This window comes from Chlamydotis macqueenii, chromosome 8 (genome assembly GCF_036417535.1).
Source record: "Chlamydotis macqueenii isolate bChlMac1 chromosome 8, bChlMac1.mat, whole genome shotgun sequence".
Taxonomy (NCBI): domain Eukaryota; kingdom Metazoa; phylum Chordata; class Aves; order Otidiformes; family Otididae; genus Chlamydotis; species Chlamydotis macqueenii.
The window spans coordinates 13423810-13449713 of record NC_141563.1 but is presented as its reverse complement, the minus strand read 5'-3'; the positions used below and the strand labels follow the sequence as shown (position 1 = coordinate 13449713).

Here is a 25904-nt window from a genome sequence, read left to right as displayed (position 1 = left end):
ATGCGCTGTCTCTGAGGTCTGAGCAGTCCCCCGTGCCCCTGCGGGATGCTCTGGGAGAACAGAGGTGGGGTGTGGGGTGTGTGCACCTCCAGGGACGGTGGGAGCACCGGAGAGATGCCGGGAGGGGAGCATGCAAGGGTGGCACAGAGATGCTAATGCTCCGAATAAAAACCAAACAAAACATGTTCGCAAGTTGTCATTTTTCTATTCATTGTGTGGTTTGGGAGCCAAAATTAACCGGCCTGTGTCAGCGGAGCAGACTGCCAAGGAGGAGCTGGCGTCGCAGGTGACTGACTCGGGAGCACTTAGGTCACAAGGTGCTGCTGTTAGCGCAAGCCAGCCCCTGCCATTAAAAAGCCTTTTACAAGCAACCGCGTCTGTAACAGAAGCAGATAGAAACAAAATAATGTGGTTTTTTTAAAAAAAAACTACAGCTTCTAACTGAAAAAAAAAAAAAGAATATTTTGCCTTGCATACACTGAAGTTAATTTAAAACCAATTTTCCATAAAAAAAAATTAAATTGGCCAAAAGAAAAAGTAAGAAAAATGCAGAATAAAACCCTTTTTGAGCTTTCTTTAAAAGGACATTTGGGGCTGCATCCATTCTTAATGCACTGTGCATGGAGATGGATGGCCCAGGCCGAGTCTGAGCCTCGGTGGTAGCACTTAAACCTCACCTTAAATGGCACCGGAGCATCCCATTGGCAGCATAGTTCCACTGCCACAAATCTGATATGCTTCCCAAAGAGAAAGCTCGGTCAATAAATCCGTGCTTGCGTCCAGCGTGTCCTCCGCACTTGCTGGCAAAACCCAGTGGTAATATAACGAAACTTTTAAAGCCTTGGGAGGATAAAAAAAAAAAAAAAAAAGCCCAACCCACAACACCGTGTTGAGGAAGAGGAGCCAAAGCTGCCTGTGACTGGCTTTGGGCACAGCCAGCTGTGGTGGCTTCCAACAGACCACAGCCAAACGTTTCCCAGGGCGGAGGCTGTGAATTTGGAAGCAGCAGAGATTTGAGCTCCGGGGAGCAAAAGTTGGGGCTGGCGCTGGCCCCCCCAGGCGTGACACATACTTGCTCCAGGGCCAGGTTTCCATGAGTCGGGATGGGGGGTGGATTTATTTGGTGGAAAAATAACCCCACCCGTTTCCCTCTGTCCTGGGACCTGGCGTGTTCCCAGCAGCAGCTCAGTGGGGTGGCATCGCCGCTCAACCACCCCGTCTCCTGCTGCGGCTGGGGGTCCCCACTCCGGCAGGACGTGGGGACGTACGTACCTGCACGAGCGGCCCCACGGAGACACTTATTTGGGCAGGGGAAGTGCATGTATAGGCCTATGGATGCTGAGCTTTCTGTTGGGTGCACCGCAAGGCACACACACGTGTAACACCACACATATGCAGGCAAATTCGTATGTGTTTGCACGTGCGTGCACATAAAGGATGATTTATTTTTTTTTTTAAAGACAGTCTGCAAATAAATGCTACAAAATGTTGTTGAAATGTGTTTTTGAAGGAAGCTGGCCAGCAAAGGGGATGCACTGAGCCATTTCAAATCCCGCAAACGCCTTAGCCAGCGCTTTGCAGCGCTCTGCCAGCCCCTGCGCCGGCCGATGCGGAGGGAGCAGCTGTGTCGCCCTGCTTCCCGCTCCGCGGCTTCCACTTCAAGGCCTTAGCCTGAATAAAGCATCAGAAATCACGCGCGACACATTTCCATACAGCTCACCCTCCCTCTCGGTACACATGCCGCTAAATGCCAAGGTTGGCAACCCAGTCCAGCTGCAAGCAGGGATTCTTACCTCCAGGCTGCCTTGGGAATTGATAAAAAATTAATGATAATATTCATGCTTTCTGGCAGTGCTGGGCTCTGCAGCCCTCCTGCATCCCTGGGGTCAGGCTGCCTGTGCTGGAGGGCAGCTCTGACCCAGTGCAGCTGCAAACTGGGCTCAGCCTGCGGGGAGAAGCAGCAGATGAGAAACAGCTGGGAGAAAGGCTGCTGGGGAACCACCTCCCAGCTGGGAAATGCATTTAAGCTCACAGCCTCAGCTTGGCCCCTTGTTTGACCTGTTTGGTTGATCTGGGGTGCTTTCAATGGACCTGCTATGCTCTTCTCACCAGGGACTAGGACACCATGCCCTGCTTGGTGAGGTCCCTGCCTGTCTTGCTGTTGCCCTCATCTCTTCTTCTCAGCCCACTCCAGCTGGAAATATGCCATGGTTTGGTCTTGTTTGTGTTTTGTTTTGTTTTGTTTTGTTTTTTTTTCTGGTGATGAGGCTTGAGCAGCCATCTAAAAAGGTAGCAAACGTGGATTAAAAAATGTAAAAATACTTCACAGTGAAGTTAATTGTTGTTGATGCTCCGGAGTGGACAGCACCACTTGTCAGTGTTTACATTGCGTCCTTCTGTGGATTATTTTCCAGGGCCATGCTCCAGCACTGAACGTCACATCGGCAAGGCCAAGCATATAAACCCTGGGATATTCCCATTTGGAAATATAATACGGAAACAAGTACAGGGAACACAGAGAAAAAAGCCATCCTACTATTCATAGCTACTTTAAAAATTATTCTGACTTTAGCAGGCAGTTTTTGTTACTGCGCTTTAGCTCATGTTTATTTGTGGCTGATGGCCAGGGCATGGATGCTCGGAGCTGTTATCTCAGGGGAAGGGTGGCAAAAATCATGTAGGCCCATCAGGATGGAGGAAAAAGAAGATTGGCCTAATTGTGCCTGTGATTTCCCTGTTGACCGTGTCTCAGCAGCTTGTCTCTGGAGTCCCTGTTGCCTATGGGCAAATAAGGACTCTGCAGACAGGAGGAGCTACATAGCCCAGAGGCACAGGAATGGTTGTGGAGAGGAGCTTTGTGACTCCTATGCTTTAGAAAACCTCTGAGGCCCTTCTATTCCCAGTAAACTGCCTGCCACAGGGACTCAGAGTTTAAACTTACGACTATGGAAAGCAATCTGGATTAGAGATGAGAGAGAGGGAAAGCGTTACAAGAAAATCCTCCTTTGCTGGGGTGCAGGCACAGCCCTGCCAGTTGCAAATGCCTCATTCCTAGCATCCTAGGGCTTGGGTTCCTACCATCCTTTCCATCTTTCATCTGTGGGGCTGTGCCAAGGTCTCCCACAGCAACGCAAACTCTGAGATGCCGCACCTGGAAACCACAGGATGCTCCCAGACCTTGCGGATGAGCTGCAGACAGCAGGATGCTCGATGTGACAGTTAGGTACAAAGACGTGACTTCTGCACAGGGCAGAGCTTTTCAGGGCATTTGTGAATGCTGGCATGCAGACATGAGCAGGCAATGCAGGGTACATAAGGATTTGGATATGCATGTGAAACACTTGCAGGACTGCATCCACACATCCCTTTAGGGTACGCTTTTCTGTGTTCATGCCCTCGCGTTTGCACCCAGCCACGTCTCTGTGCAGACACTCAGATTTCCAGTTTGTACATTAACTGGAAGTTAATCTATTGATTAACTGATGCAGTTTCGGCCTCATTTCAAGCGTGGTCTGAATCTTGCAGCCCGCATGGTTGGGTGGAAGTGGCTGAGGAGGTTGCACAGGCTCCGCGCGCTGGTGAGCTCATCTGACATTATCGGGCAGCAGGGGAAACTGGGTGGCACATGGCAGCCTGGGTTCCCTCACGTATTTCCTGCACACGAACAGGAAGGGCTGGAGCAGCGGGCTCCCCCGGGCAGCACCGTGTTTGCACAGAGCTGGTGGCTGGGCAGCTGCCCGCTTGCGGGACAAGTGGGTGCAGCTGGGAACACGCCGACCGTGGTGGGAATGGAGCTGGAGCTCAGGGGTTTCCTGCGTGAAATTTAGCGGCGTGGCTAGTTCCCTCATGTGGATGGATTTACCAAAAGGTGAGCAAAAGCTTAAAATAAAATAAAATTTAAAAAAAACAAAAGCCCACTCTCCAAAAAAAAAACCCCAACCCCTGCCCCTCTGACCTCCCCCCAAAAAACCCAAACCCCAGCATTGGCACATTTAAGGTCTCTATGCCTCCAGCTCCTGAGCCACTGCTGAGTACAGGTTTATAAACAGGGGCTGCACGGGGGGGGGGACTGTTTGGGGACAGCGTTCTGCTCATAACCTTTCTGATGTGTGCTGAAAGAAGGTCCCCAAAAAACCTGAACATCCCCCTGCAAGTGGATAAAATGCTCCTAGGGCTGCTTTTTGCTGGGAGGGGACAGCGCATACTCCCAGGCTTTGCTGGGAAGCAAAATAGTATCTGAGGATGCTCGCTGGGAAAGGGGAGGGGAGGGAAGCGCAGCCGCTGAGAAAAGCTGCTCCCTGGCTTTGAAGGCGTTTCGAGCCGTGACTGGGTTTTCCGGCCGGGCAGAGGGATCTCTTCCTCTGCTTCCTGGGACGGGTGACGGCGAGTGATGCTGAGCAGGGTTGGGTGGCCCTGCGCATTGGCTGGTGCCTGTGGTGCGCAGACGCGAAGCGGCTGCTGGCCGAAAGCCAGCGTGGGATGGGACGGGAGCGTTCGAACGTTTCCTAGCGTAGGGCGCTTGCGGCAATGCTTGCTCGGTGGAGGACGAGGAGGAAGGGGTGCAGCCTTCTGCCTTCCCAACGGGGGTGAGGAACTTGAGCCCCACTGTGTGCAGGGAACACTGTGCTGCTTCTCCAGCCAGGAAAGTAATATTTATTTATTTTCTTTTTTAATACGCTGCAAAAGGCGTAGAAGTTACTAGAAGGAAATGAAAGGCATGTAAATCAATGAAATAGGGTATTCATTTCCTGCTGGGCGGGGGGAGAAACCATCTCTAAAACAGTCCTTGTCTTTCCTGAGGGTAAATTTATGTGAATTTGTACTTTGGCTTTGTACCTTAAGACTTCTCTGTTCCTTTTCTGATTTGCTTAGATAATTTCTTTGGCGTTCACCTTGTCAGACAGTGACTCCTGAAAGCACTGGTCACTTGAACCAGCCTTTGCAGTCAGGAAAATGGGTACTGGAGTTCTGGTTTTCTAGATACTAGGTAGATAAAGAGAGACCAGGTCCTACCTGATTAACCTCTTAATGTCATGAAAAGCTTAGGAAAGGCTTTTGGCCAGGTGGGGTCTCCTAATTGCCTATGGAGGCAGGCAGGATTAAGGCTGGCTTTCCGTCTCATTCCAGGTATCGGATCAGGGACTCCCCAGGACCATGTGTGTGGCTGCCGTGCAAAACTGGAGGGTAATGCCCACCTCTGCCTGCTTGCTGTGTTCTGCACCTGAAAACATTGCCAGAGGCCCGCTTACTAGGTGACCTGTAATAAATATGAAATAACACTCACAGCAGGAGCACCCCGGGTTCTCACCCGACGCCCAGGGGATGCCTGCCTGGGCTGCAATTAGTGCTGAGACCAGGCAAGTGAGCGTGATGGGTATGTGTGTCTGGGTAAGTGCTGAAGTCATGTTTCTTGCCAGCCCTTGGCTGGCACTGGCATTGCTGTCCTCAGTTTCCCCTCATATATAGACCTGCAGGACATCAAATATAAATGGCAAAGTTTCACGGTCTAATCCAATCAAATTTTCTGTTTATTAATTAGGTGAAGACTGTGAAGCCTTTAAAATAGCAGCCTGTCCTACCTAGCGTGTTTTGTCAGCCAAACCCAGAGCATCACCCGCAACGAAGGCACTGAGTATTTCACCTCTCCCATCCGACAGTAGGATCCCTGGGGTCAGGTGAGGAACATCAGAGGTACGGAGCCCTCCCTCTGACCATCATGGAGCCCACAGCTCACAGCCAGCAGAAGACATCTACCCCTCCCAGCACAGAGACAGCAGAAGACCTCGCCTTCAAGTTAAATGCTGCTCTGAGGAAAGGTAATAAAAGAGATGTGCTGGAGCTGCTGGAGAAAGGGGCAGATGTGAACTCCAAAGCAGAAAGCGGCTGGACACCACTGCAGAGCGCTGTGCAAGCTAATGACGAGGACCTGGTCCGGCTTCTGCTGGACAAGGGTGCTTGTCCACATGCCAGGAAGGACAACGGTGGGACTGCATTTACTGAGGCAGCGATAGTGGGAAACGTGAATGTACTGGAGCTCCTCCTTGACTGTGGGTTAAATATTAATGACCACGACAACAATGGCTTCACAGCTTTCATGGAGGCTGCCTGGTATGGGAAGGAGGAAGCCTTGAAATTCCTGTATAGCAAAGGAGCAAATGTGAATTTGAGGAGGGAAGTTAGTGAGGAGAAACTGAAACTGCATCAAGGAGGTGAGACAGCACTTATGGATGCTTGTAGGAGGGGCCACTTCTCAGTTGTAAAAACTCTTGTCCAGGAGATGGGGGCTGACGTGAACATTTGTGACAACAAAGATAGGAATGCCTTGATCCATGCCCTCAGGGAGGGTTGTGCCAAGAAAAGATACGAGTCAGCTGTCTCCATAGGCCATTTCCTGCTGGGCTGTGGTGCTGATGTAAACAGCAAAGACGAATGTGGCAAAACTGCCCTCATCCAAGCTGTTGAAATGCAGAGCCTAGATTTGGTGAAAGCTTTACTGGAGAAGGGTGAAATAGATATCGATGATGCAGATGAGGAGGGCAACACGGCACTGATGGTGGCTGTAGAGAAAAATGATTACAACATAGCAAAGCTGTTGTGTGAAGAAAAAGCAAGGACTGATGTTGGGAACCTTATTGCTGTTGCAAATAGGAACCGTGCTCATGACATGTCGCGTCTTCTTCAGCAGTATGATGCCAAATTTGTTTCAGAAACCCTCAAAGACTGGGAGCCAAACAGCAAACGCTGGAGGGACCAGCTGAAAAATCTTTATAAAATGTATCGCCCTATGATTGGGAAACTGAAGATATTTCAGTGCATCCAGCAGAGAATTTGGAACACTTCCCAGGGTGGCATTTACCTGGGGCTCCACGGTGGGACTGAGGTAGCAGTAAGAATAAGCTGCAGTACAGAGGGTGACAACGAGAAAAGGTTCTTCGAACAATGTGGTAACTGTGAACATCTCCTGAAGCTCTTCCAGTTTGAGAAGGCAAGAGGCTACATGTACTTCTGCTTCCCCCTCTGGGAGAGAAACCTTGAAGAACATCTGCAGGAACCAGAAGACCAAATGGATTACAAAGATACTCTGAGGATGATCCTCCAGGCAGTGAGAGAGCTGCACTCCCTTGGATTTGCTCTCCAGGATCTGCATCCCAGCAATTTTTTCATAGGTTATCTTTTGCTTTCTCAGTGTTTTCATTTTGCTATCCTGTTGCTTGTAGTTTAGAAAAGAAGATGCTTCATAGCTGTCTGTATAAAAGCAGATATGAAACACCAGTGCAGATGTCTTTATGCAAAATGAGCTGTCTGTGACACGAGCTCTCCTCATTGAACAAGTATAGATATGCTTGCAGGCAGCCTCAGAGGACTGAACAGAACAGCTTTACATGTTCCATTAGATCTGCCTTCCTTTCCAGGGCTTTGTAGACACACCAGCCCACAGCAGATCTCTTCAGAGATTTGTTTTCTAAAGAAAGGGCCATCCAGAAGTCAGTGACAGACTCTATAAAAAGTTTCCCATTGTTATTTGTTAACAATTTCCCTTATTTCCTCAGATTTAAGGGGCAAAATTTACTTGACGGACTTTGATAATAAAAGAGAGCTGATTGAAGGCAAAGAAGAACTTGTCAACGCAGATTTAGAGGTAACTTCCTGCAAATCATCATATGGTTTAAAATTTCAGGTGCTCTGATATTTTCTGTTGCTGTGAATCCTAGGGGAAGCCCTTCTGCGTCTTCGACTAGAAAACACCTTGATTTTGGGGAAAGCCCGTATCACAATAGGCGCTGCGTAAGAATGCCAGTGGTTAGGATGCGAGGATGTGGGGGGTGCTGGGATATCCACAGGTACCCCGTGAGCATGATGATGGTGCCTGTCTCCTCTATCTTTGTGCACAGAGCTTCGAGGTTTGCGTGTGTCGGTATACTTCTGCACACCTATAGGCGCATGCATGGTCTGCTCATTTAGGAGTACCAGTCCTCTTCCAGCTGGGGAGAAGTCATGCATCGGGCACGTGAGCAGTCATGTGTTTCTTTGCAGGCCCTCAGCAGGCTCGTGCTGTATGTTTTAGCCCGGGGTAGGAAACCCCTTCAGCAAGTCAGTCCTGCAGATTTGGCTGCTGATTCCCCAGATTACAAGGAGGCTCTGGACCTTGTAAGCTGCCTGGCCTCTCATGATGAATGGGGCTTGGAAGGTTTGAGCAAACATCCCTATTTCTGGAGCAAACAGACGTAAGTCCTGGAAGAAGCTTTCAGTACAAGATCTGCCTGTAGTGCTGGGAACAGTGATGGCCTGTTGCAGCTAACGAAGCTCCTCGCTCCACAGCAGGTTCAAGTTCCTGAAGAGTATATGGAATAAAATCAAAGACCTTCGCAACCGAAAAGCTGTCTTTCAAGCTTCTAATGCTACTGAAAGTTCTCCTTACCCACGGTGGACCAAGGAGGTACTCCTCTTATCTTTGGATTGACATGAGGTTTCAGCTAGACATTTAGGCAGAAGCTTTTCCTGAGCATTTCACAGGCCTGTTTAAAGCTGTAACTGGAAAAAGTAGCACCACATAAATACAGATAGCTGAGGGAAACAATTAATTCTGTGTCACGTAGTCAACATACACCAGACTGAAGACATTGACACCAAACGGAGCTCTGCTGACTGAGGTGGTAGTATGGGATGGTTGTTATAGAACTGGCTGGCAAACCTTCAAGGGTGTTTGGTGACCCCTCAAGACAAGGACCTCTGGCCCTTGTTGCCAGCAAATTTCTGGCAAAAGTGTTGAGTTGGATGGGCTCAAAAGCAATGAGACCAGGCCTGCTTTTGCAGGTAGCATCCTGGAAAGACGTGCTGCATTGCCTGAGATCTGACAGTCTCGGTTTGGTACGGCAACCCATGTGGTCTTCTCAACAGCGGCACAGTCGGATCAAGGCTCTCGAGAGTCTCTCCTGCCCTCCAGGCACGCATTAATATTTCATGTGCCGTGTTGACGGCCCTAATATGAATGCCACGCCTTGGCAAGGCAGGAGAAGTAAAACTTAGCAGAATCAGGGGGTCTGCATGCTGCATGCCCTGCAGCATGAACTCTTCTGCTCATGTTGGCAAAATACGTTTTTAAGGGTCACAAGATTTACCCATGCAAGATTTACTCTGCAGAAAGGCAGCGCCTGGGGTGAGTCGAGGTACGTGTGCTGCTTTCGTGGTGTGTGAAAGACAGAGAATAATCCATGTGGTTTCTTTTCAGATTGACAAAGATGTTCTGAATATTATGGAAAATCCTAGGAAAGGAAAACCATTCAAGTATAGCGATGATGTCACCGACCTGCTGAGGCTCATCAGAAACCTGGACGAACACCCAGATAGCAGGTACGTGTTCACATCCTTGCCCCTGCCACGACTGCATTGCAGGAAGCATGTGGGTATCTGCAAGTGTCAGGGAGTTTGAGAGCAAAATCTTCTTCAGATTTTGCGAATGCAACTGTGATGTGGGAGAAAGTCCATTAAAGCTCGTCTCGTTAGAGGGGCTATCTCCCCTGGCAGCACAATAGAGTTTGAAAGGTTATGCATCACAAGGGCAAGCAGTCTGGGGGGTCAGCCCTCAAAATCACCTTCCTGAGGGTGAGAAAAGGAAGTTAGCTCACAGGATTAGACCTCAGAGTTTGAAGAAAAATCTGACTCCCAGATCATCTCCCACAGATGAGCATCCTCATCCAGAGCCTTACAATCCTGAGGGACAGCAGCGGCTTCAGGGAACCACTTGCAGGTCCCTCTGCACCCTTGCCTTTGCAGAGCAGCCTGTGGGCTGGAGAGGCTCTGTGACAGCTAGGGCAGTCCATGGCTCTACAGCAGAGGACACTGTGAATGTGTCCTTCCTGGCTGTTATTTTTGCTGCGGGCTGGTGTTTCTTGCCATAACTCCAGGAAGGTTTTTAGATCGCTCTTAAATATTTGTATCATCTTTTATACCTTTGAAAAGCCTCCTTATCACCTTGCTAGTATTTCCAAAGTGATGATGTTTACTGTGCTGAAGTGCTTTGAGATACGGATCAGGAAGCACCAGTCCTGTTAGAAGATCCTGTTAGGAGGTCTTGATTCCTAAAGAGTTGCCAGAGTCTCCAACCCTCTACAGTCATGGGCACTTACTTGTGGGGTTAGAGGTGGTGTTAGCTCCTAGTGATGGTTTCACTGATGCTGGTGGCCAGCACTGCTCTTCAGTGAAGATGCAGGTGGGGTTAGGCAGATAGAGCTGCAGGAGGAATAGCAAAAAAAATAAAATTGATTGAGGAGCTTAGGAAAGGTAGAGAAAAGTTGCCTCTCAAGGATTTCTAGGAAACCTTCCTGTGTTATGAGAAAGCCTCTGGAATAGCTTTTTCTCTGCAAGGGAGGAACCAGGGCATCCTGGACACTTTGATTACTCGCGCAAGCTTTAAGAATCCATTTTGGTTTTGTTCTCTTTCAGGATCAGCAACAGAATAGGAGACCACGCTGAGTATTTCTTGAAGCTTTTTCCAGCACTTACCATTTATGTCTACAACAGTTTACGCCAGAATCCCAAATACAGTCACTTTGCAGACATTCAGGACCCTTCTCTGTAGGATGTCATTGCCTCATATCCCATGTCTTGAACCCACCATCCAGCCAGAAAATGAGATGCCTAGACAATGATCTGACTGCAGAGTTGCCCTTGGTCCGTTATCCCTCTGATCTGGTAGAGGCACACTCAGCCCAGCCTGCTGGGACCTGAAGGACTTCTGCTGGGGGAGCATAGGAGAGGTTTCCATGAGGGATGGACGCAAGGAGCAGGATGTAAGGAGATACTCTGCTACTATGAGTAGTTCTGACTCACCTGAAAAAGGCCGCTGATGTTAAAGGGACTGCAGGGACCGGTTCCTCCTGGAAAGGACAAGCTGTGCTGTGGCAGGCTGGGTGCACAAGCACTCCCTATCTCCAAAACAGCGGTGCATGGCTGTCCTCCTGCCAGGCTCGCCTCCCTTGCAGGGAGCTGGCGCCCGTACAGCTGCAGCACACAGCCGGCTCGGAGCTTTGATGCTGGAGGCTGGGTGGCACAAACCCACTTCTGAAATCCCGGGGCATGCGATGTGCGTCTGATTGTCTGAGGGCTTTCTTGTTTCTCATCTAATGCTCTGATTTGCAGGATGATTATATGTTGCTTACAGAAATATTTTTCCGCTGTTGAAAGGATTTTAAATTTTTTTTCAAACTGTGATTGTTATTCTTTCAATTAGCCTATGGAGAACCAAACTTGGAATAAACTTGCATGGAAAACCGAATCTACACTCATCTGTTGATGAGGTTTCCCCATCCCCTCTGCACAGAAAGTCTGCAGCACTATAAAATACACAAAAGGCTGGGGTTTTTGGCCTCCCTGCGGAGGTGCGTCTTGGGTGTTTAGCTAAGGTGGTGGATGGCTCTGTCACTGCTCAGACAAATTGCTTCTGGCCCGTATGGGTATCTGATGGGAAAAGATGTTGGGAAGTACTGAAGGCTTCCTGCCCTCGGAAGCAAGCGGACTCTTGTGAAATAATGGGCTGAATGGTGGGGTTTTTTTGAATTGTTTTTGTGGGGTCAGGGTGAGGATTTTGTGGATGAGTTGAGGTGTGAAGATGAGCATCAATGCTTGCACACGCGTGTTTGCATACCTGTAAAACTCTGGGAGTGGATGTGTTTGACCCATCTCCTCTGCAAATGGGCGGCTGCCGGAACGCATCGCTGAGCCCCGCACATCTGTTTAGCCGTGTGTGTGTTTACAGACGGATGTACCTGCAACCCGGCAGGCATTGCCGCGCGTGCGTTTGATTGCAGACTGCCAGCTATGTCCTTGTGGCTCATGAGGTGCGTGTGCCAGCCTGCATCAGTGGTCCTGACTCAGAGACAAAGGTCTTGGGAGCCTTTTATAATACACAAAGGTAACAACAAGGAAGCTTGACTATGCAACTGTTGGTGAAGTGCCATTAGAGAAAATGCAACCAGGAGAATGTCAGCTCCTCTTGTGTCAATATTTTTATTTTTTCCTTTTCTCCCTGCTCACTTTTTCTTGCTCACTGGGTCTTTCTCGTGCCCAAGAAGCAGGAGGACACTTGGAGATGTGTGCCCAGGTCTCAGCAGCGTGGGGCTCAGGGGTGCTATGTGAAACACAGTGACTCTTGCCCAGCAGCAGCACATTTCTGATCTTGCACAAGGCGAGGTAAGGCTATGGGCTGGGCTCCTTCAGCCTCTTGTAAAACGCCATGTTTCTGGCTTGTTTTGACCTTTGTGTCTTCTTACATTGCTCTGCTGTTTTGCTAAAGGGCTGTGGCTTGGCAGCCTAAAAAGGCTGTGGAAAGACCTTCCTGAAAGCAGAGAGTGCTCAAGGATGTCCAAACCAGAGAAACAATTAAACCCATAGAGGCTGTCACTTGTCTCTCTGGGGCAATCGGGCTGCTGGGAAGAATTTCCAGGGAAAACCCATATGGTCTGCAGGGCCATGTCCTGCTTTCCGAGAAGCCGGAGGTGCCGGCAGGCTGATGTCAGAGGAGAAACTTGATCCAAGCACAGCATCTGCAAAACTTATTCCTCACAGAGCATCAGGCCGCGGGAAGTGGCGGGGATGCAGTACTGGGACCAACTCTTGGGGAAAACCCCAGGCTGCCTCTCCTCCTTGCGGGGCCTGGGAGGGTGGGCGAGTGCTCAGTGAGAGGCCAGGCAGGACAGAAAACCAGTGGCAAGGACAGCCGTACAGTATTGCAGCTGGGTGGCGTGGCAGTAAGGATGTTGTAGGGAGCTGGGGGCAGAGCCAGCTGCCAGAGTTAGTGCCATCAGATGTGCTGATGGCTCCCAGCATCAGTGCCCATCTGGGAGGTGCTGCCTGCCCTTGCCTTGTGCAGGCAGGCTTGTGGACCATGCACGGTGCCCGAGGACATGCTGATTTGGCCCTACACGCTTCATTCCCCTGCTGTCATGCCTGTGTGTTGTGCATTTGCTTTGCCTCTGCCTTTTTCCTTTACTCCCACTGGGTGAGCCCAGGGGCAGCTGGCTCAACCTGATGTGATGGGATCAGGTGCTCCCCATCCTGTCACTTGTGTACACTGAGGTGGCCCCAGGTCAATGTGTCTGCTTAAAAAAAAAAAAAAAGTTTGCAGAAGCAGTGGAGTGAAGATTGGTTTTAGCTGAGGTTTTGCTGTGACGAGCTCCAGGCACATCCATGAAGCCTTCTAGGGACCGGGCTCAGCTGGGCTCAGACCATGGAGCCTGACGTGTTAGTACAATGCACACAAAACTGCAGCTAGCTTGTGCGGCTGAAAGCTTCTGGGGCAACATCAAGTCGCAGCAGAAGGGCAGTTTTGAAGAGCTGGTCACAGCTCAGGTCGTAGGAGTGGCATCAGCTTCCTAAGCCCTGCATTTATAGAAATGCTGTTGGACTTTGGGTTTGTTTGTTTTTTTGATCCTCCAGAAGCAAAGCGTTGATCATCATAACTGACAAATATGAACATGTTGTCATCTGCCTTAAATACACTTGTGTTATTCCCAGGATGCAGTCTTCTAGGCTCTGAGGGTTAAAAAGTAGCTAAAAACAGCTCAAAATTACAAAGCTGAGAGCTTGCAAGGGAGCTGTCAGAGGCAATGTGTGATAAGGGTCATGGTCTTCTCTTCATGAGGTCCAAAGAACATTTGGGATTTCTGCAGCTCCTTGGTGACTTGGCAAAGCTGTTCTGACTCAGTTTCAGCTGGTGAAAATGAAGGTCTTTCATATGATTTGGTTAGTGCTTTGTCAGCGTACTGGTTTTTAATAAAAACCATGCCAAGGCCCCGAGTCAAGCATGAGCAGGTTTTGATCGGAAAATTGGAAAGGCGCTGGCAAGAGAGGCACCGTCTCCCCACCTGGGAACAGCTGAGTGGTGAACCAGGTGGGCTCCCTTAGCCGTGCCACCCACAGCAGGTATTTAATTTGCATGGAAACCATGGTGGGGGGTGAGGAGCTGAGGTAATGTTTGCTGAGCAGAGGGGGAGTGATTGTGGTCCTTGGTGAGAAGCATGGCTCTGAGCACCTCAGATCCTCTGTGAGGATCCTCATCCTTAGGTGAAGTATTTACTGTGAGTGCTTTCTGGCTTTAAGCACCTTCTGAATGTCTTGTAAAAACCACCTCAAAGGTGGTGTGGTGCTGTGCACCCAGCATGATTTATTTACATTGATACAGGGTCCCAGCTATGGGCAATGCAGCCTTCTACAGTTACACATGAGGAAAGAGAGTGTTGTGTGGACAAGGGTGTCTCCTTGGGTGGAAGTGCACTGTGGCATGTCCCTGCCATGGTTGCAGAGGTGCAAGCTGCTACGCTGTGTTACCACAGAGGATGGAGGATGCTGCGAGTTCCTTTATTTTCAGGTCTTACTGCTGATTAAGTGCAAACTATGGAGTGTGTTCAGGCTGCTCAGCTTTCTTGGAGCACACCCTCATCCTGATAATAGTTGGTTGGGATGTCTGTTCTTCCTTGGAGGCCTGTCCTTCCTTCGGTGCTTGCAGGGAAGGGAGAGATGTTGCACCAGTGGCTGCTGCTGATGGAGGCAGGGTGTGGGTGATCAGGGATGAAGAGGATCGCTGTGTGCTCCCAGGGGGGTGTTCAAGGCATGGGGAGGTGCAGCAATGGGGGATTTTCTGTGAATGTGTTACTGGAGATGGTGGCAGTGTCCAGCATCCTGCACAGACCCACCCCTTGGCCTTTGGGTTTTAAGGGGAGTCAGTTCTGCTGCTCCACGTGCTGGTGTGGTTTGAGGGAGGTAGGCTGCCTCTGCAACAACCTACCTGCTCTGCAGGACAGGAGCCACACGTGCTGGAGCTCCAGGTTCAGCCTTTTCTCAAGAATTCCATCTGAATCTGAGAAAAACAATGTGTACAAGCGTCCCATTGTGGACTGATGCAGGGAGCCCTAAAGCCCAGCTCCCATCCCAGCAGCTGAAGCAGGAATGGTCCTTTCAGCACTGGCTGACCTTTTTGCTCCTCCAAATGCTCCATTTTCTTCTGGGGCTGTGGCAGCAGGATTCAGATCCCTTTCAGGAGCGTGAAGCTGATGATGACATGATTGCCTGGTGAGGGAGAAGAGATGAAGTGGTGCTGTGCGCCAACCGCTCTGATGGCAAATAAGGGAGGACAGCAGGATGTGTTGTCCCCTTCAAATCCCACGGGGCTTGTACAGAGGTCACGAGCGGGTGGTTGAGCAAGGACGTGGGTTACCCAGATCTCCTTGACTGCAAAGCTGTTTTGGGTGTTTTGTCCCACTCTGGCTCTGCTGCAGGGGTCGAGGCGTCCTGCATGGGAGATGGGAGGCTTGCGAGGAAATGGCATTCGGAGAGATGAGGAACATGTGCTCTCAGCTTTGTGCCCGCATGGGTGGCTTCTCCCAAGTGGAGCTGCATGTTTGTGCCCATGATGTGAGGTGCAGGCAGCGTGTCCGGTCTCAGCGGATGGGGCCTCTCCGCTCTGTGCAGAGGCAGTGCCACAGTGACGCCTGGTGATGGGAGATGGGCTCATGTCTGGCACCTTCCCAGCCCTTGCGTGCAGCGCGTCTGCGCAAAGCAGCAACCCTCCAAAGGAGAGAAAAGCAGGACGTGGGCGATAGGAGGTCTTCTCTGGAATTACAGGTATTTTCCCTAGCAATTTGAGTGCCTTTTAAAGACAACAGAACCAATTTTTCCCAGCTGAAAAGGAAGCTTTTTATCTAAAGGTCAGAAAAGCAAGATCGTTAGATAAAGGTCATGGATGAGCATGACAAGGTGCAGAAAAGTGTCCTGAGCTAAAGGTGGAACGGGCATTAGCGCAGTTAGAAACAGCAGCTATTTTTGGGTTGCACACCAATTTGGTTTGCTCCTCTCTGGCAGCCGGGGCTGCCTGCACATTGGCAGGCGATGCAGAGCAGGAGCCGGGCTCCGCTGCATCCCCCGTCATGCAGCTCAACCAAGGCGTGACAGCGTATGCCCTTCTTACTCAACCAGCCAGCCACGCAGGCTAGGGCAGGAGGAATGAGACAGGTCTGAGACATCACACATGCCTTCCCACAACACACCACCGGAACAGAGGGATTTTTATCAGCATGGCTCTTGTTATTCATTGCTACAAGGAACTGCAGCTTGGGGATGAGAGTTGTCCTAGGCACACTCACTACAGGGTTAATGTCCATGTGAGAAAGATCACAGCCTTTTCAATAGGTTCCCCAGCTGTCTCTCCAAGCAATATTGTTGTGTGCTCGCTCTCTGGTTAAATATGGGCTGCGCTGCTTGGGCAGCAGTGGGACTGTCCCAACCCTTGCAACAGTTTGCACTGCTTGAACATCTCTCTCCCTCCCCACCAGTTTCCTGAACACCTTGGCAAACACATGGTTTTTATCCCAGATAACACAGCAGGGAGCTCCTCTGTAACACAATGCTTCTGGCTCGTCACTAGCTGGGCATACACTTGTGATGGGTTAGGTGGTGTCTGGTTTTTCTGGTGGCAACAGGCTTTGGCCTTAAAACATGTTTGAGAAGGCCCTGGGAGTGCAGTGAGGCTCTTGTAGGAAGGTAGAGACTCAACATTGCGTGTTATTCAGAGGAAAAATCAAGGCATGGGGTGTTTTGAGCTAATAGACGTGGCTTGGCAGTCTTGGGGGTCTGTTACTCCAGCTCGGCCGTGGAGCTGTAGCTCAAGCATCTGCCTGTAGGTGTCAAATCTTACAATTCTGCTGATTTTTAACCAGAACTTGACAGTGATAAATGAGAGGGAGCAGAACATCAGCTTGCTGACACCCACTCGACCGTCAAAGCAAGATTAGTACATGCCTATTTTGGTTTCCTCTTTAATCAAAAATCAATTAGACAATTACCAAATGAATATTCACCCAGGGAGCCAGGTTGTCAGGCAGACTGACAGCACTTAGCACCACTTTCTTGGTGTTTTTCAGTTTAGAGTTATTCAGTGTATTGAAACTAAACAAGTGGATGAGGAAAGAAAAAAAAAAATATCCCTTTCCCCAGAGATGTCCTAGTGAGTGCCACCTTGGTCCTGATGAAGCTTTTTCTGCATTCCAGATCTTGAAAGCATCCTCCATGTAGTGCCACTGAGCCTGGTGCTGGGCTGCACGGTTCTTCTCCTTTTCCTGCTCCTATCTGACTTGCAACCCGAAAGATTAGTTGCTTTATTCCTGTTTCAGGGTGTGTGCAAGAGTATTTTTAACTTCGTTTTCAAATAAACAAGGGTTATGCAACAGCTCTTTGTTCACAAAGTCTCTGCACCCACTTCCCTGTTCCCCAAAGAAATTTCTAAAAACCCACTGGGCAATTTTGACTAAATTTGAGGGGAAGGAATGCTTTCAAAGATGCTTAATTTTCCAATAGGCCTGCACCACCTGTATCCTCAAAGCTAGGTGAAGCAGCTGTGTAAAGAAAGGAGTTTGGCTTTTTTTTAAGGGGAATCCCTGAGCGACACTGAAAACCCAGGTCTGGACATCTCTGCGTTGGAAGAACAAGCCTGAGGACGGATGTGGAGCAGGGGGACGGGCACTCAGCTTGCTTGGACTGTACGTGTCAGATGATTCAGAGGAGGTTTTTGTACTGAGTGAAGAGATTTGCACCCTGTCCTTTGTGGAGACCTGAAAGCTCATTATCACCTTCCAGGTGCAGAACCTGTACAAGAAATACTGAAGACAGCAAACCTCCAAGCAGACATCTACAGCTGAGCTCCTGGGGAGTGTCTCATCTGCATTTTCATCACGTCGGAGGAACAGTGGCTGGAGAAAAAGGCTGGTATCCACAGAGCCTCCCCCACCTTGGGAGAGAGGGGATAGGTACCTTCTCCAGAGGTGCATTAGGGGAAGATGATGACCTTGGCCCTGTAGTAGAGGATGTGGTTTGGTAGCCCCTTGGAAGATAAACTCCAGATTAAATCTCTCTTCTTCAGAGATGTTTACCTGGCCACAGAAGAGACCTTGGTTAACCAAAGCAGTTTGTGGCACTCCTGGTGGGCCTTAGAGGCATGTTTCTCTCCCTGACCCCACCTTGCATTTCTGCAGCCTCTGAGAAGAGATACTAGTTCCATCCTGGTCAACTGTTCCAGGTACAAGGGTGGGATCTCCCCTGGATTTCTGAGGAAAACACTGTGCTGTGCTTTCCAAAGGGAGATAGGCAGAGCGATGGCTATTATAGGGGAAGAGGTGGATGCAGTGGGGAGGGAATGATGGTGACATTGACCTCTGGAAACTGAAGGGACTGAATCAGGGGAGGGCAGCACCCATTCTGGTCCTTCAGCCCTGGCATTACTCCAGCAGGTAGGGGATTTCACTATCTCCTTGTCCACTCACTTGTTCTCCGTCCGTCTGGGTCAAATGCTAGTGTGGGTCTGGTGGTGGATCAGTTCCCATCCCATGGAGCGAAAGTGGAGTTCCCAAGCTCCAGAGCATGCTCCGAAGCTTCACAGCATGCTTGACTGGAGCAGATCCAAACCTCTGCCTCGTTCCCCTTTCCCCACAACTGCTCACAGCTGCAATGCAGTGGTCTTGAGCAATGAGCAGACAGCAGCCTTCAGCCTTCCTGGGTGGGTCCCAGCATCTTACCCACAATTTAGGGGGAATATCGGAGTTCGGAGTTTGCTGATGATGGCAACTTTCCTTTTGAGAAAAGCAACTTCATTTTCTGCCTGCATGCTGTGAGCTGCCAGAGCTTCAGCTGAATCAGCCAGCCTGGAAAACCTGCAAAGACACATGGGGTCTTCCTCTGAAACAAGTGCTCTGGACTGCTAGGCTAGACAGCTGTGTTCTTGCTTAGCTTCATATTTACGGGGCCAGGAAAAGAAATCCACAAAGTGTGGAAGAGTGAAACAGGAGGGATGAAAAGCTGCTTCCCTCTTCTACCACCCTCGCGGTGACGGAATTCACCTGGAGGACATGATGTTTGCCGTGCTTGAGGAAAAGAGGGGAATCAAAACCTGGTCTTGCGCATGTTGGGGTGTGCTGACTACAGGGCTGTTGTGCATCAGCCACAGCTTGGTCTTATAGGTTTGTCTGGAAACTGGACAAAGTCAATGGAGAAATGCCACAACCAGCATGTCAAGAAAGGTGTTTGCAAAATGTCAGATTGCTTGGGATTACCAAACCAAAAGTATTTCTACGATACCCAAACAGGAATCCTGAGCCAGGGAATGAGTTCTGGTTGAAGTGGAGGCTTCTGGGTGCTCCATGGGCAGGTAACCACGAGCAGATTAGATTTAGACAGCTACAGGGTGAGACTCTGGTTGTGTTGTATGATGACCAGACACCAGCCTTGCATAGAGGTGCTGATAGGAGTGCAGGGGTGGCAGCACAGACCTGGGGGCACTCTGCCAGGCTTTGGCCTTCCCCACCAGCCAGCAGTTGGCACGACTCGCCAAGCAGCAGGGTCAGAGTGGCTGGTTTCTGACCGAGATACAGGCTGCTGAGAGCAAGCACCAAAAATAACCCTGCTAAGCCTCCGAGCGGTTCCCCTGACATCGGTGCAGCGAGACCCAGGAGGAGTTTGGCTTAGGGGACACGACACCTGCTGAAGTGCTAATTGCACTCCCAGACAGGGTCTGTGCTCTGAGAGGTAATTTCCATGACAAGAGATGGTGGAAAACTCCGGGCAGCTAATTAACTTACAAGCAAGAGCAGTTAATGAATCAGGGTCAGGAGCTACCAGCTGACTTTTCCAAAATGCTCAGCTCTTGCTGACTGAGACGCTGGCATCTCCGTGAGCCAGGTCTCTGGGGGCAAGAGCCCTGACAGCCTCTCCTTACCATTTCCAGGATCAGCTGCTGATTTTACATTGCAGTTTGGGCAAAAGCCTCACGGTCTGTTTTGAAGAATAACATCTGCAGTGATCAAAATTGCCTGTAGAGGTTGTGCCGGGACCCAAGCAGGTGGGATGCTTGGGGTTTTCAGGCTGCGAGGAGGTTTCCCGGTGTAAGGTCAGCATTTAGGACATTGATAAACATGAGGTATTAGTGGGATTTCTGCTGCCAGGAGGGATAATAATCCAGGAAGATGAGTGCTTGTGTGACTCTGTTTTCTTGAATCATCCCTTTACACAGTGGAAAAAATATGTGGAAAACTTGAGTGCGGTTGAATCAGAGGCTAAAAGGCTGCATGCCCTCTTCCCCCAGCATGTCAGCCAGGCGCTTGGGCTGGGACAGGGACATAGGCATGTGTGTCTGCACACGAGTCACATTAATAGCAGTATTTGCTGTGGGCAAGGATAAAAGGGGGAGGATTAATTCCCACAAGTGTTTTGTCCATGAGGCAGTCACCTGGTGCACTGCCCGCTGCTGGTCTCGCTCCTGGTTTTAGGTGTCCTTGCTTTCGGGCCGGGTGGTGGCCTGTCTCTGAGGAGCTCTCGCAGGGCACGCCCCGCGCTGCTGGCTTATGGGATGCTGCACTGGAAGAACTGAGGTGTGCATGCAGAAGCAGCCCCTGATAAATTTTTCAGAAATTGAAATCTACATCCCTGCTGCCATAGCTTTCTTTCCAGTGGCATTCCCTTGTGTTGACATGTAGGCTGGCAAAGCAGGTGGCTGGGCTAAGAGAACTCATTTTAGGGGTAAACTGAGCACCATTCAGACTTGCTGCCAGCAGGACAGACTATGGCATAGGCCTATTTTCCCAGCTTAGCGTGCATCAGATGAGGAGTGTGTTGCAATACAGTGCAAGAACCCTGAGCACCCTGTATAGCAGCAAACCTGAAATTCCAGGATCCCGATTTTCCAGGTCTGAGGATGCTCTCCAGCCCTGCTCCACCCATGAAACACATGGTAAACCCTGCTAAGCAGCTGTTTCAGCTCAACTCACGGAGGCAGCGAGCCTGCACTAAGGGGGCTGTGGGGTAAAGTGCCACTCATCCCTTGGAAACCCTGGGATCAGCTACATCCCTAAAAATGGGATATGCAATGCCTTTTTAACCCAGAGCAGAGGATCGACCCACTGGGCAGGCACCAGGCGCTCACAGCCCTGGCGAGAGGAAGCCTTGATGCAGCGGTAAAGCCGCTCCGATTTCCTCCGTGCCGCGATGACTCACTTGCTTCCCCCCACCGAATGAAACCCAGGAGCTTCTGGCAGAGGACGAGGTGGAGGCAGAAGCTGGATTTGCAGAAGTGAGGCAGGCGGTGCTTTTTCCAGCCAAGCCATTAAAGCTGAGGGGTTGGGATCCTGCGTTTACACCCCCTGTGCCCAAGGAGAAGATTAGGCTGTGAGCAAGGAGCCGTCTCTTGCCTGGGGATTAGGGTGAGTAACGGGCCCCTGCTACGGGGGAAGGAGGCAGGGAAGGTGCCCTGTTGCTGGATGGTGATGCAAGCCATCCTCATGCTTAGAAAGAAGGGGGATACTCAAGCTATAGCCCCTGCCCGTGTCCCTGTGAGCTCTGCCTACGCACCCGCGAGACCCAGCGCTGTGGGGCTGCCCGCAAGGCTGCCTCTCCTCGCAGCCTGCCCGCTTTCCCGGAGCCCAGGTGGGAAGGCACAGCAGCTTCCCGGCGGCGTCGAGAGGAGCAGGTTCCCTTTTGCAATGGGATCTGAGCACCGCGAACGGCATTTGTGGCTGTGGGGAGGGGGGGACGTCCGTGGGGAGTGCTGAGCCAGTTTGAGGATCAACAGGACATCACTCCTGGGGAATTCAGGAGGAGTACAGGATGCACGAGGCTGACGTTTGTGTCCTGCTTCCCTGCCACCGCACATGCTCTCTTTAACTCCAGCTATCTATGTTTACAGGGTGCTGGATGGACCCTGTAAGTGGTCCACGCACCAGGGCTTTAACTGGCTTGTGCTCCTCCCAGGGCTTAACAGCAAAATGATGCCTGGGTTTGAAATAATCCCCTGGCTGCACGAATAGGACAGCCAGAGAGTGGCCTTGGCAATGAGAAACCTGTTCCTTCCCTCCCCTGCCCTGTGCCCTTCCTCCCTCCTCCTCACCCTCCTTGCAAGGGGCATTTTCTCACCAGGTGGCTTGGCAGCTCTGGCCAGAGGTCCCACTGGCCTGTGCTGCTGACATAAATGGGTATCTGGCCAAAAACCTGTATCAAAAGGAAAAGGGAGAGCTGAAAGAGATGGAGGGTGGCAGGGGAGCCCAGAGCCCAGCTGTTCCAGTTAGTCCTCACTTTGGTGAAGGGTGTTGCCTTCCCTTCAGACTTCTGTCTCCAAGGTGAGGTCCTCAGGTTTCCCTCATTTTCCAGCCTGGTGTATTCCAAATTTTCCTGGGGCCTCTAACACCATAGAAGCTGAAAGATCACCTGAGAATAGCTCAGAAAGGTCCCAGGCTTTATAGTGCAGAGTGGACTTATGGGAAGATTCAGAAGCGTGTTGAGAAAGTCAACAAAAAATATAATCTCCATGGAGGCTGTGGTGGCTACAAGGAGGAGAAGAGAAAGTTACCCGGGCTTTGCGTTGCCAAGCGTGATATAAATGTGAACCAAATGATGAGTTTCGAGAGGGACAGTTCTAGCGAATGTGTGGTATGGGCCTGTCCCATGCACACATGGGAGGGTTTGGACCTGGGACAGTCAATGAAATTTGGGTCCCGGTGCATGTGGGTGTTTGGAAAGCACCAGCTTCAGCTGCATGCAGGAGCTGGAAAGGTTGAATGGCAGCTTCCTAAATAGCAAAGGTACATGGTTCATGGCGGCTGGGGACAAATGTGTCCATTGCATAGGGCAGGAGAAAGGAGGTGCTGTGTTTGGAGAGGATGAGCGGAGCTCCTCCACCTTACCCAGACAGCAGGCATTATCGTGCTCTCATGGAGAGGAAATGTGTGCTGTGCTCTGGTGCTGCTGCTCCAGCCCCACTGCCCTGATGCCCTCAGAGTCTTCTTGCTCAGGTTCTGGTAGCAAACTCCCCCAGATTAGCAGGCACCATCAGGCTGGGGGCAGCTTGTGGCTCTGGGTAGTGTCAGTCACTGCAGACCCCCACCCAGTAACTCACTGGTGGCTGCCATGTTGCCATATCCCAGCGATGTGGTCTGGATTTCCATACTGCTTATGACACCGTTGTTCTGTCAGGTCCTCAGGGACTGCAGGGCTCGCAGCACCTCCCTCTTTTCTGTCCTTAAGGGAAATGTAACTTTTTTTTTTTTAATCACCAGCCCTGGCAAACACACTTGGGCAGTCCTGAACCAAAACCCTTCCCCTCTCCGCACTTGGGCAAAATTTTTGCCTTCAAACCCGGTTCTTGGTAGCACCTCAGCCCCGTGCATGGTTGCTGTGAGTGTGTCTGCTCAGGTGGTGATGCAAATTTCACAGGACACCCTGTACGGACAGAGCAACCCCAAATTCCTTATTAGCTGTCCTGCTTCATCAGATCTGGGGCTGAGACCCAACCTTGGAGACCCTCCAGCAGGAAGAGGAGAAAGAAAGAAGGAACCATGTCTCTCTTGCAGCAGCAGTGACCTGTTTCCTTGGCAAGAGGGGGAATCTGCTCCCCAGGTGAGTCATCTGTCCTCCCTGTCCGTAATGCCGCAGTGTCAGACCTGGCAGGGCTGCCGGTGCCCTCCAGGTTTTGGGCGTCATTGTGCCTGGAGTCTCTGACGTGCCTTGCAGCGGGAAGTGAGTCTGCTCGTCTGTGTGGCTCTGTGCTGTTGGTGGGCACGGGAAGGGTTTCGTGGCCTGTGGAGAGCGTGGAGCAGAGGGTTTTGTGGCCTCTCCTGCACTGGGCATCTCTTCTGTGCTTGCCTAAGGGGGAGGCTGCAGGATGGACTCTGCCAGCCTTGCATTTCGAAGAAGCCCTGAGCTTTCTCCTTCTGGCCATTAAGAAAACGCAATTGCCTTATGTTGAGCACTGTGTCCCCTTCTTGTCCCTGTTACTGTCACCCGCGTGGGCACAGGTGAGTTAAAACACACCTGAGGGGGTGCAGCCTGCCCGGAGCCACCTCCGCCCGCACCCCGCGGGGTCCCCAGGAGCGGGGCCACCTCACGAGATGGCGCTGTCAAATCAGGAATGCGAAGCTGTCCCCGGCAGCGACAGGGCTCCGCATCTCGGCATCGGGCTAGTGACTTCGCAATTAGCGTAGGGACGGCTCCTAATTAATTGTGGGGTTGGTGCTGGGGGACCCTGAGCAAGTGAGCTCAGTTCTTTGTGCATCGCTGTGCTGCCCTGTGCAAGGCGAGTAACCAGTGCTGTGCCAGGTCGGGAGGGACTCGTGCAAGCATGCTGGAGATCACGCGTGAACTGTCCATGCACACAGGTGTGCCCCGGGGAAGGTCACGTCCTGTCATGCCGCAAGGCACCGGCCACGCTGCGTTAGTCCAAACGGTTGAAGTGGCTGGGTTTCACAGCACTGGGTGGGGTGCACGTCCTCATGGTGCGTGTGGGATGCATGTCCTCATCGTGACAACGAAGGGACATCGTCCTTTGGGTGATGTTTTGCTTTTGGGAAGTGAGGGTGAGGGCTGTCTTGTGTCCCGCTGTGGGATGGCTCGGCAGTGCCTGCCCTGTGTCGGCCATTGCAGGGACATCTCTGGAACGGGGCTGAGCACGGCCCCTTGGGGGGAGGCACACTCGCCTTCCTTCAGTCACAGCCCCAGCACATCAGCTGGTCACTATGCCAAAACCCAGACTGACAGGGGGAAGGGGTGGCCATGAGCTGCAAAACATCTGCTTGTTCTGGTGGTGCCAGGCAGAGCCATGGGAACGAGTTATGGGAGACTCTGGGGAGGAGCAGCTCCAATCACAAATTCATAGTGATTTCTGCTGCTAAACCCAAGCGATGAGAGAGGAAGGGTTAGGGATGAGCTGGCATGATGGCTCTCACACATGACAGACTCAGAAGTCCTCAGGGAAAGGTTACAACTGTAAAAAAAAATATATATATTTTCCAGTTGGCAACTGAGCAGATGCCCAGGGAGACGCTCAGAGGCTGGTGTAGCTCCGCTGGTGCCTGTCTGGCTCTGGACTGACCTCAGCAGGACTACGGCAGTTTCTACCAGGAAAGGACCAAGGTTGTGAGCAGGAAAGGCCAACACAGTTACTGTGGGATGGGAGCACACAGGGCCATTTCTGTGGAGTCTCTCCTCAAGAGGCCTGGTGGGATGGAGCCCTGCTCAGCCTGTCTGCAGCTTCCTGGGGTTTGCTCGGTGCGTGCACGGACGCATCTGCCTTGTTCGTCTTGCTGCAATGGCTCCTTGCAAATGAAGCTCACACGAGCTGTGTGGCTATCGAGGAAAAAAAAAGGAGGCTTAAAAAAATGGATGGACACATGAGCACAGCCCAAATTTAGAAAGGGACTTGGAGAGAAGCACAGAGTGGCTGGACTCTTTGTACAAAGATAAGGGCAGGGTTGCAACACCAAACACGTCAGAAGGGCTTCACTCCCACTCTGTCCAAGCCCAAATTACCTACGCCCTCCGTCCCACCAGCGCAGGGAGCAGCCCACCCTCGGCAGACCTGAGGCCACCTCCGCCAGCTGCAGAGCCTTGCACTCCCGGAGTGGCAGAGGGGATGGGGCTGGGTTTCTTATCCTTGCCCAACATAAACTGGCACAGCTTGCTGCAGTGGTGAAGTCCAAGGCTGCCTGACCACCGGTCAGCCTCGCCGCCTGCGGTCACTGGCTGCTCATAGCCTCCCCAGGTAGCCTAGCCTGCACGTTTTGGTGTGGTGGGGAGGGTGAGGGTGTTTCTCCCCTGGCTGCGGTCAGGACCCACAGCAGCCCCAAAGACCTCTGCATTGTTTTTGGCCTCAGGTGATACTTTACAGCCACTGCAAGCTGGGAAACTCCTGCAGGTGGGAGAGGTGCAAGCATCTTGCTGCACAAAACTGTTCTCCCTCTAGCACAAATATAATATTTACAGAGTGAGCTTTTTGGGGCAAGAATGGTTTGGGTTCCCCCCCTCCACCCCTGTACAACCCCAGCCTGTTCTCACATAAATCGTTTAGGACACCTCAAAGACTTCATCTCCAACGGGTTTGA

At 51.2% G+C, this 25904-nt stretch overlaps 1 protein-coding gene across 6 annotated transcripts; it reads left to right on the top strand.

The window, feature by feature from the left end:
- Window positions 1-3700: 3700 nt before the first annotated feature.
- RNASEL (ribonuclease L) lies at window positions 3701-11275 on the top strand. 6 transcript variants are annotated; one of them, XM_086753928.1, is made up of 8 exons: window positions 3701-3868; window positions 5128-5184; window positions 5540-7166; window positions 7551-7639; window positions 8035-8225; window positions 8320-8437; window positions 9230-9351; window positions 10444-11275. In XM_086753928.1, exons 3-8 carry the CDS (start codon window positions 5717-5719, stop codon window positions 10577-10579), a joined length of 2106 nt encoding a protein of 701 aa, XP_086610054.1. In that variant the 5' UTR covers window positions 3701-3868; window positions 5128-5184; window positions 5540-5716; the 3' UTR covers window positions 10580-11275. The 6 variants fall into 6 exon arrangements, with proteins under 6 accessions (XP_086610054.1, XP_086610051.1, XP_086610055.1 ...); XM_086753925.1 differs by having other exon boundaries at window positions 5128-5374; XM_086753929.1 differs by having other exon boundaries at window positions 5128-5388; window positions 8323-8437.
- Window positions 11276-25904: the final 14629 nt, after the last annotated feature.

What these genes read in the sequence shown, in the direction of transcription:
- RNASEL (XM_086753928.1), top strand. Translation starts at nt 5,717, where the DNA reads ATGGAGCCCACAGCTCACAGCCAGCAGAAGACATCTACCCCTCCCAGC. An exon ending in TTGTCAACGCAGATTTAGAG is followed by an intron (nt 7,640 to 8,034) that starts GTAACTTCCTGC and finishes GTTTCTTTGCAG; the next exon opens with GCCCTCAGCAGGCTCGTGCT. An exon ending in ACCCACGGTGGACCAAGGAG is followed by an intron (nt 8,438 to 9,229) that starts GTACTCCTCTTA and finishes GTTTCTTTTCAG; the next exon opens with ATTGACAAAGATGTTCTGAA.